This window comes from Zonotrichia albicollis, chromosome 12, assembly GCF_047830755.1.
Source record: "Zonotrichia albicollis isolate bZonAlb1 chromosome 12, bZonAlb1.hap1, whole genome shotgun sequence".
Taxonomy (NCBI): domain Eukaryota; kingdom Metazoa; phylum Chordata; class Aves; order Passeriformes; family Passerellidae; genus Zonotrichia; species Zonotrichia albicollis.
Window position 1 is genome coordinate 15,101,814 of NC_133830.1, and position 10,645 is coordinate 15,112,458.

At 45.4% G+C, this 10,645-nt stretch overlaps 1 protein-coding gene across 1 annotated transcript in view; it reads right to left on the minus strand.

Annotated features, from left to right (window-relative positions):
- Positions 1 to 10,038, minus strand: part of STIMATE (STIM activating enhancer) — a 34,899-nt gene extending 24,861 nt beyond the window's left edge. Inside the window, exon 1 of the mRNA XM_074550027.1 lies at positions 9,766 to 10,038. Within this exon, the coding sequence (XP_074406128.1) occupies positions 9,766 to 9,934 (169 nt within the window). The 5' untranslated portion in view covers positions 9,935 to 10,038. The remainder of the gene's footprint in view (positions 1 to 9,765) is intronic.
- Positions 10,039 to 10,645: the final 607 nt, after the last annotated feature.

The window sequence follows — 10,645 nt, forward strand, 5'->3', positions numbered from 1 at the left end:
GTATCATTAAACAACTGCCAAATGAAAGAGCAAGGTTGCTAGAAAAACAGCTGTGCCATTCCTGTCATGCTATGCAAGCACCCAGTGAAGACTGAAAAATACAGTCTGCTGTGTTCAAGTGGATTTTTTTCTTTGTTAGAAATCAGAACCATTTGGGAAACATGAATTATTTAGTACAAGACAAATAGAATCAATCCATATTAATGTGCACTAAGCAGCAATTTACGATTCACAACACCATTTTCACGTCCAGCATTCACAAGATCACTCAATAATACATGAGGCTTTCTGAACATTATTAGGATGACAACAGGTATCAATGAACTTCAAGTCATTCAAGCTGCTTGTTTTAAATCAGCTCTTGGGAACAGGCAGAACTGCCACAGCACAGCTCCAAACTCAATCACCATTCATTAAATATCAAGCAAGGCAGAAACTGTAACAGTTTTAAAAGCAGAAAGCAAACCTGAAATGCAAGTTCAGATACAAAAAAGATGTAAAAGGAAAACTGTAAAAACTGTGTAAAAAATGACAACACAGCAAATATGTTAAATCAATGGGGTCAAAGGTAGATGTAAACTGTATGTTCAGAGGCCATTTAAATTCTAAAAAGCTTTGCTTACCAGATTCAGTCTTTCTAGGCTGGAACTACCAGAGCATTGAATTGCAAGACAGACATTTCATACAACATCAAGTGTTTTACAAAGAACAAAAGATACACAACCTACTTTCATACATTCTCTTTACACATGATCAAATCCCATGAAAGGAGAGTCAGAGGCCAATTATGCAGACTTCTTTGATATAATGTATCTAACAACTAGGTACACACTTCATAAATTCAATTTCTGAAATCAGGATGAAATCATGTAACAATTTCCACCTGCAAAAGGCTTCTTACTCCTTAACTACATCAAAATCCAATGCCAGCACTGAAAACATATTGCCACAAGTAACTCAAGGTTTTAAGATTAGATGGAGGAGGGTGGGACTTCTCCCCAATAATTTTAAAGCTCCTTAGACTATTTCATCTTCTAACCTTACAATTACCTTCCAAAGAAAGCATTTAAGTCCTATGTATATAAAATAATGTAGGCTGTTAGTCACACCACCTGCCTCAAAGCAAGGAAGATGTGCTGGAAGATACTGAATAGCAGCTTCTCAAGTACCAGGAAGGAAGTAAAGGCAATTATTCTAAAATGGAATTAAAATTTTAGAGCATATTATCTTCAGAAATTATGAGAGACAGAGGATATATGCTGGTAGTTGTGAATAGCTGCTTGTAATTTAAAAGTAATTTTTGTTCCACAGAAAAATCCTGCATTTTTGAGAAACAGAAAAAGAAATTATCACAGAGAAACACGAAAAAGCAAGCAAAGGTTGTTTCGGTAAGTAAAGAACTTTCTTAAGGGACTGCCTAGACTGTCCAAGATTGCTGTGGTGAACCTTACTTGTATTTACATCCGTAGGTTCATCCCTTTCCCAGGGTCAGTGGAGCAATGGAGAAACCTCTACAGCAGCAGCAGCACCCAAATAAACCCCTTGTCACACAAATATTCACCTTCTGAGCCCCTGCAGCTCCCAGAGCAGCTGCCCCCAGCTTGGCAATGTCCCACCACCAGAGGAACGAGGAGCTGTGGCACAGCTCTCCTCTTCTCTCAGGCAAGCCAACATGTATTAATCATCGCGAGAGGAGGAATGCTTGGCCTTAAAACCTGGGGTAGCCAAAAATTTGACAGAAGACAAAATTGCCACATCAAAACCACATCAAAAATACCAAATTACAAAACGTTTGCTTATTGTTAAAAAAAAAAAAAGTGCAACATTTAGAGGAAAAAACATCATAAAACCCCGGAAAAAAACAAGTTTAGTAACTTCCTTGACATGACTTCCCCCTGCTGCAGCTCTGCATGCATGTAAAATACCTCACACCTTGAACTATGAATCTGAACCTTGAACAGTGAGCTCTGAGGAATCTGAACTGTAAATCCATTTTAGCTCATTTTCATTCTCAACCTTCCTTGCATATGACAACATATGTATGAGGTTATGAAAACAAGTATATATAAAATGTGTGATTCAGGGTAAGTGGCAGAAAAACAGGTCCTCAGTATCATGACCATCACTGTGAACAGGTTTAGTTATCCCTGACTAAACCCTAAAACCTCATGCCCACACCACACTGCCTGCAAAGGCAGACTCATGCAAGCTCTGAGCTTGTGTTCAGTCTGCCACAGATTTAACAAACTGAGTTTCACAAGGAATAAATTTTGCTGAGATCAAGAAATCTTTGAGAATGCAAAGCATTTCCTACCAGCAGGCATGAGGAAGCAGACCTGATTTTTCACTTCATCAACAAAATCCACACAGATAAGACCTTGTTAAATATCACTTTAAGAATGCAAACTTCATTAACCATGAAATTAATATCACCACAGAATGCAGAACTGCAGCCCGTGTGTCTGTACAAATCAGCTCCTTACAGATTTAATTATAAAACACCAGTCAGGAGACATTCACTATGCACTTTAGAGTTAAACACCACTCTAGCTAACAGTCCAGAAGTTCATCCTAATTAAACACAGCCTCAGAGTTCCTGGATAATTTATCATTTTAATAGTTTACAAATGTCAACATAACTTATCCTTTTTCCTAAACATTTCATAATGTGAATGACATGTGTAATTATACTCAGAACAATCTTATTATGGGGCCTACAACTACATCCAGCAATCAGCTGAGTAATAAGAAAATGTAACACTTTGAGTCAGCAAGACAAAGTAGGGCATCAGACCTAATGAAGAGAGACTTAGAGATTGCAGATTATTTGTCTAAATTGGTGCCTTATTTTCCTTAACTTTTACCACTATAGTATTTCAAGGATATATATTAGTGACACTAAAATATTAATGACCCGACATGATCAGGACATGAGGACCAATAAAGTGCCATTACAATCTATGGCAACTAAGAATTGGACATCTTGAAAGCAGTTTTAATAAAAAAACAGGTTATTTCCTTCACTTAAAAAGGATAATTTTCCAACCCTATTATTGAAATAGGGAAAGCATTAAATTTGTCAGCAAGATGTGCCTTTTTCTGCAGACTTTACAATGGACAGAATTTATTCCACATAGATTTTTCATATGTTAAATAGTAATAAGATATTAGCATGGCAAAAGAAAGTAATTTGTTTTGCTAATTCAGCCAGGGTTGGATTTCTTTTTTCTGCTGCAGCTCGTAGTGCATCTCTCCTATTTGTCTCAAACAGGGCTTGGGATGTCACAGAGGCCCTGGAAGGGCTGATGATTTATTTAAAGCAAGCAAGCAGCAGCAATGCTCCATGGCTGCAAGCGATACCTCCCCATCTGGGGATGGGGAAACACTGGATCATTGTAAGGCACAATTTCCTTGGCCCTGACCAAAGTGACCTCACAGGGCTTTTCCAAGTCCTGCAGCTACAAGCAGACACTTAACCTCCACAACAGGAGCCCTGCGATACCGATCGGCGCTAATTCCACGGCCCGGGCCCGAAGGAGGAAGAGAGTAACACACACATTTATTTCTTTATTTACGCCATCAGCCACTGTGTTTGCGGCCTGGCGCGCAGCCCGGCGGGAGGAGCAGCCCCAGCCCCGCCCCGCGCGCGGCGCCTCAGGGGCAGCGGCCCCGGCCGGGCCGGGCAGGGAGGGGCGGGCGCTGCCCCGGCCCGGAGCTGTCCAGGGTCCTGCCCCAACCCCGCTGCTCCCTGGGGAGCTTTGGGCACCTCCTGCTTCTGAAAAACGCTCTCCCGAGCCTCGCCGCCGAGCACAGCACAACAGCAAGCCCCTGTGGGAACCCAGAGCATCGCTCTGACTGTCCAGGACGGCCAGGACCCTGCCAGGGGGCTCAGAAGCCCTGGCATGGAGCCCAAAACACCTGTGGGTTCGATTATGACCCGCGGAGCAAATTACCAACCTTATACGAAGATCAGCAGGCCACAACAGTTTAGGTAGAATATTAGTGAAGTTATCACAAGGTGGAAAAGTAGATTTTAGGGTTTGTGGTATGGGGGTTCAGGAGGCAAGATGGAAGGAACTGGGCATGTCCAGCCCTTCTCCTTCTCCTTCTTCTTCTTGGCCTCCATCTTCTGCTGTGATATTGGCACTTACAGATTGGTTTAGAGTAGAAGCTCAGTGTCTAACAAAGGTGATAGGTATTGGGAAGTAATTGTAAACATTGTATATGTCGTTTTTAGTATAAAGACATAACACTGCCCTGGGGGCAGGCAGAGCGCCTGGAACTGTCCTGCTGGATGGACCTCGGCAGGGCAGGAGAAAAACTTTTTATAGATAAGACACAATAAACAACCCTGAGACCGAGAACTGAAGAGCTCCAATTCATTCTTCAAGCGCCAGGCTGGGAAAAGAGACTTTGAACAATCTTGGGGTCACAGTGACCCAAAAGGCCCCAAGAAGCCACAAGGAGCCTGCACTTGTGAGAGCTCTGGGAGAATGAATAAAGTGTGATTTGCGCCATGCCTGCAGTGTGCAAGCACAATGCTGTTCGCATTTTCACAATTAGAAAAGCTCCCATTTGTGATTTGACACTTTGGAGACAAGTTTTAATACCGGACACAAAAAGGACCCTGCTGAGGGGTCCTCAGGAATTCATGTGAACATGAACTGCATCACTCAGAGCAAATACATTCAAGGATGCAGTATTAGCAAGTCAGAATAATATTTAATCTTTTGAAGAAATGCTTTTATTAATAAAGCTAGCAGGCCACTGCCCAGCATCTCAGGAAATGCCACGCATAATAAATTAGTTGCTGTTACTCAGAGGTCTGTACTCCACTGCTGATGTTACAGGCTATCAAATTTTCATATTTTCTAAGCCTGCTCAAGCAGAAAGAAAATTGCTATAGAAAACAGCTAAATCATATGGTTTAGATCTTTTGTATCCATTAGCTTATTTTATGCTTTTTTCTTAAAGGCAACTGGAATTACCTTTAATTCCTTCTCCCCAGAACATTATTCCCATAAAATTACGCCTTTACCTTCATGTAAATATGAAATAATTCCTCTGAAAAGCACATTTTTGCTAAGGCATTTCAGATTCTACTAAATTACCTACTAAGACAGCTTATTATGTGAGAAAGCATTCTTTCTCCTTGGACAGTTTTCTAAGTGGGAAAACCCTGCTGTAAAGTTCACTGGCATTAAGGATGTAGTTTTTCAGGTATTTCCTTTAAGGTACCATAAACAAAGAGAGCAGCAAACAATATCTATAGAGTATCTTTTATTGGAATGGTTTCTTTTTGTTTCATCTGTGACTCAACACAAACCCACCTACTGGGTTATTCACTGCACCTGTACCCAATCATCCCACTTGTGTAAACCCTTCTCAGCCTGAGTACAGACACAAACTCTAACAAGGCCACAAAAAGGGAACAGACTCCCACACTCTGGTCTCCTTTACAGCATATTTGTATTTTCCTCACAGACAGACACAAGCCTTCTACCTACAGAGAACCAACTGACTCCTCTCTTTCAATAATTCATCATACAACTCACATCTGATTTCTAAGCCATTCCTAAGTAGCCCAGAACAAACACTGCCACACTCTGATAAGGTACCAATCTTCTGACAAACAAGCTTAGCAAATAAACTACTTTAAACAGTTTGTCAGGCAGGGTAAGGGGATGGGCAGTGGCTTTCTCCCCATGCCTTTCCCAGGTTTGGGTAATAAAAATGGAGTTATTTAAACCTCCATCTAACGTCACACATGTATGAGAACACTGTGCTAACATCCCTCTCTTATCATGCACTACCCCCAAAAGCCCAACTACACAATGTTCAGAAGGTGCTTGTAATTACAGACAGAACATGGTATTATACTAAAGTATTTAAAACCTGCTTTGTGGCATCAGGAAATAAACACAAACATTGCACCAAGGAACCTCAAACACCTCAGGAGAAAAGCTGCCATTTTAAATCAAGATCCTGTGAAATAAGATACAAATATGACAGCAGCAAACTTTGAAAAAAATATCTTTGGCTTAGTGACCTGTAGCACAAACATGCATTTCTTCCATCAAGGGAAACTCATTAAGACTTCCTGTTATGAAGTGCCTTGGCTCAAACAAACCAGGGTGAAAAACAAACCCATATGTAAGGCAGGAGGAACAAGAACAAAACCAAGCAATACACTTCAAACCATCAGGCAAACAGGTTTGAGAGTCACTGAGCAGAGTCCAAGAGGGCTGCCAGTCCAAGCAGAATTGCCAAAATGAGGTGGATTTTCATCAGTTAGTTCCCTTGGATAGGGAGTGAGAGCCTCTGGTCAGGAGAGACCCAACAGAAGTTGTCACACCCAACTTCAGTTCAGCTTTTCCTGTACTGGAACCTCTGTAGCATCTGGGTGAAACTGTTTCACACATCTTTAGCCTCACAGCTGAGCAGTAAAATTAATTCACACTAATTAAACACAACAGGTGGGCTCTGATAGTATGAAGTAAATTCACTGCTGGTTCAGACATCAGAAAAGGACCTCTCTGCACATGCTTCACATCAAGAACAGCAGGGTACAATCTGGATTCAGAGAGACTAAAGAGTGAATTTGTGTGGCCTTAACTTAAAACAATAAAAACCACATGCAAGCTTCAACTCTTTTGAAGGGAGATGGGGAAGCTCCCATATAAACTCAGGATAGATGATCACTAGCTAAAGCACCTTCCACAAGAAAAAGGTTAGGGGTTGGGACAGGTTATATCTGAATCTGGAAAAACGTAGAAGGAAGTCATTCATTTAAATGGCAGGGTGGGGTGAGTGGGTGAAACTGATCCTCATGCCCTGCATGTCAGAACAGGGAGTCAAGGTAAAGGAAATCTACGAATTAATATCAAATGAATATTTTGTCAGCTCAAAGTGAGAAATTCAGCACTCCTGTCACTTGTGGGTTTGCCCATTCAGCAGTGGGAACACACAGGTAGGCTGCAATGTGCCTGGGCTAAAAGCATTTCCCACCAGTTTCACAAGACAAACACAGCAGGGCAGCTCCCACACTCTCCCTGGCAGAGAGCCACCACACTTTCCACAAACTAAAAACCTGATACTTAACACATTTTAGCCCTTCAAATATGAAGTTTGAATGATATCATTGGCAGGTCAGCTGACAGCACAGCTTTACAGCAACTGAACAGGGGCATGAACAAAAAGATGGCACACTGCAGTGTCAGATCTTAAATAATTTTGCTTTCAGAACAGTCCTTCAGTTCTCTGTACATGAACATCCAGCAGTGAGGCACAGAAAAGGTCCTTCTTCTCTTACAGCCTACATTTAAAAATATTTTCTTTTTTCCACTGAACGCAAGCACGGTAAAATTTGTCTAGAAAAGGGCACATCTGGGTCAGCCTTTGATTCAGCCACTTACCAAAATTTCTCATTCTTTACATGTCAAATCAAATATTTTTCAAAGAAAGACAGTTTCTGTGCATAAAGAGCAATTGTGCAATGTATTCTGGTGCCACTACTTTAATTTCTTTTACTACAGAAGGCTCAGTACCATTAATCACAACTGAAATAATAGAACATCTCCTTCTAGTGCTTCCTTTCAAAAAAATAAAAAAGAAAGAAGACAAAAGACAAGTGACTTCCTCCTTATTAAATTTAAATACCAGACCAGTAAGGCTAGAGCTGGAGAAATGCTACAGCTGCACACAGAGAATTACTGCTGCTCCAAAGGGGCCTGGCTGCAGTCACAAATCTGAATCAGCCCGTGCCTACAGCCACTTGTTCCTCCCTCTGTGCCAGACAGCTTGAGGAGCAGAGCTACTCCAGCTCAGATGGCAGCAGTCCTGGAATGCAGCTCCAGCAGCTGTGCCACCCCTCCTGCCCCAGCAGCCTCGACAGGAACAGCTGTGCAGGTGCCCAGATGTTTGCTGAGCTCTCCCTCCATGCTCAGCCACAAGTTCCTGCTTTTCTGGCACATCTTACCTGCCACAAAAAGCCCTGTTGGTTGAGGAAACTTTAAAGGGTTCAGAACAACACACTAGGTGTTCTGCATATGACATAAAAAGGTGTCCTGGGGTGACTTTATGATGCTAGTGAATAGAAACATGCAGAAATAGCTATCAGACAAACAGAATTTTTGCACAAAACAGCCCCTAACAGAGAGAGAGACTTGTACCAGTGTAACAGGCCCACCAGCTTCTCTTCCTGCTCAGGGAGAGGCACAAAATACTGTGGCAATGCTGGGACAAACAAGCCTGTCCTGTTTTTGAATATATGCACTTTCAAGAATGATAAGTTGCTATGTTTTTGCTCTAGTCTGTTTTGGACACAGACTCCTTTCTCAGCAGTACCTTGTGAGGACTGGCTGCCTTTCACTCCCCTCTGCCACAACTGCATCAACAGTCTCCTCCCAGTTCATGGTTTAACAGTTCCTAACCTGAGTCAGAAAGCACAGCCAACAACAAGGTTTTCATTTTTCTACTCGCTACTTTTTATAGTCGCTTTTTCTTGTCATCACTTAGTCCAGTGTTACTGAAATAGGCATCTTTATGCATACTATTCCCAGAAAAAAATATACCATCCTGACAACTAACATTTGTAGTTCTTCATCTGTTGATGCCAAATCCATAAAAGTTACCTATTTGTGTCCCTTAAATCTAAAACCAGCACTGTGTACTCATCACCTTCTTACACAGAGGTACTTCTGTTTAGAAACTGCTAAAACTTCTAATTATGAGGCTGCTGACCAAGTGCTACACTGCTGATTACTGTTGCCCTTCAGCCACAGGGTGACAGCTACACACATAGCTTTTGGAAGAGCAATGTAATTGTCAATAGCAACTGAGACACTAAGGCATGCAAATATAACGTGGTAGCAAATGTCTGAGTTAACCATAAAGGTATGACAGCAGCACGAAAAGGCATCGGGGCAATTCTAATGTAAACAGGATCTTAGTCTTTAGATCGAACTGTAAAACACACCCCCGATGTTCTCTTTTTCCTCTCCCACTTTTTGCTACTAGCAAGGTCACAGTCAGCTGAGTAATGACACCGAGCTTCTTTTCCACTCCTCCGCCCAAAGGATACTAACTAGACACGGCACTGAGACAATCCCCCAGAATTGTTTCACATTGCTGTGCCTCCCTCCCACAGGGCAAAGCCACCAGACCTTCCTTGCCTTTCCCCCACAACCAGAGAGCAGTGTCAGGACCGCTGCCCACCAGCTGAGCTCTGCCAACGGCCACACAGCTCTGGGGCTGCTCCAGCTCCCAGGAACGGCCCTCCAAAGAAGCGAAGCACCACCGAAACAAGCGTGGCTTTGCTGCTGGTGACACGACAGGGAAGGTGCACCTGCAGCAAACCCGATCGGCCAAACCCGTGACTTGTGTACATCCCAAACCCGAGCGGTTCCGCACACACCGCCTCCTCCTGCTGGCAGGATCCCAAGCAGAACACACACCCACCCAATCAATTCCACCAGCACGGGTACGAGCAGGAAGGCAAGTTTAAGAAAGCGAAAGGATCTGAGCCACCGCCTCTGAGGCCTCCCCGCTCCGGCTCACCCGGCACCCACAAAGCGCCGCCGGCGGCTGCGCCCCCGAGGCCGCCGCGGCCCTTCCGAGCCCTGCCCAGCCGGCAGCCCGGGACAGCCGGGCCCTTCCCGGGACGGCCTCGGGGCAGCGCGGCCGCGGCACCGCTACCGAGCCCGACCCGGCCTCGGGCCGCCCCCCGCTCCCCGCCAGGCCGGAGGCCGCGGCCCCGCCACTCACGCATGAGGGTGCTGAAGGCCACGACGCCCAGGAGCCCCTGCAGGAAGATGCCGAATCTGTCCATGAGGGCGCCGTTCTCGCAGCCGCGGTCCCCGGGCCCCGGCGCCCCAGCGGGCCGCGGGGTGCCGGCGGTGAGGCCGAGGCTGCCGTTGGGCGGCGGCGCCCCCATGGCGAGGCCCGGCCGGCGCCCTCAGCGGCGCATGGCGGCCGTGCCGGCCCCGCTGCCGCTCCGCCCCGCTGCCTGCGCTGCCTGCCCGCCCCTGGCCCGCACCGCCCCGGTACCGCCCCTGCCCGCCCCGCCGCGTCACCGCACCGCCCCTCGGCCCTGACACGGACCGGCCCCCGGAGCCGGGGGTTCAGCCGCCGCGCTGGGGCAGAGCCGGCTGAGGGGCACGGCAGAGGAGCGCCCGGTGCTGCGGGCAGCTGCCAAACGCTGTCTGGCTCCAGCATCCAGACACCGTCCGGCTCCAGCATCCAGACACCGTCCCCCCCTTTTCCAAACCGCGGCACAGCCCCGAGGAATCCCCGGGTAAGAAGCACAGTACCGGAGGCTTTGCTTAGCCCAGACAGGGTCAAGCAAGGCTGCTATCGCCCTTGCAAGAGGAAAGTATGACCCGGGTTCTTGAGCAAAAATGTTTCATCCTTTGTAAAGGGCAACCCCCGGCCCAATGGGTTAAACAAAACATGTCGGCACTTTCATTTGGAAAACTGACAAACTGGATCTGTTGGCCAGTGAGGGTCGCCTGGCCCCGTTGTGCTGTACCCCTCTTCATCATTACCAGCCACAACTGCATCAAGTTTGGGCTCTTATTTTTAGTGCAGGATCAACCTAGGTCATGTTGCATTGCATTGCTTTCTTACACAATTTCTTTAATTTCTT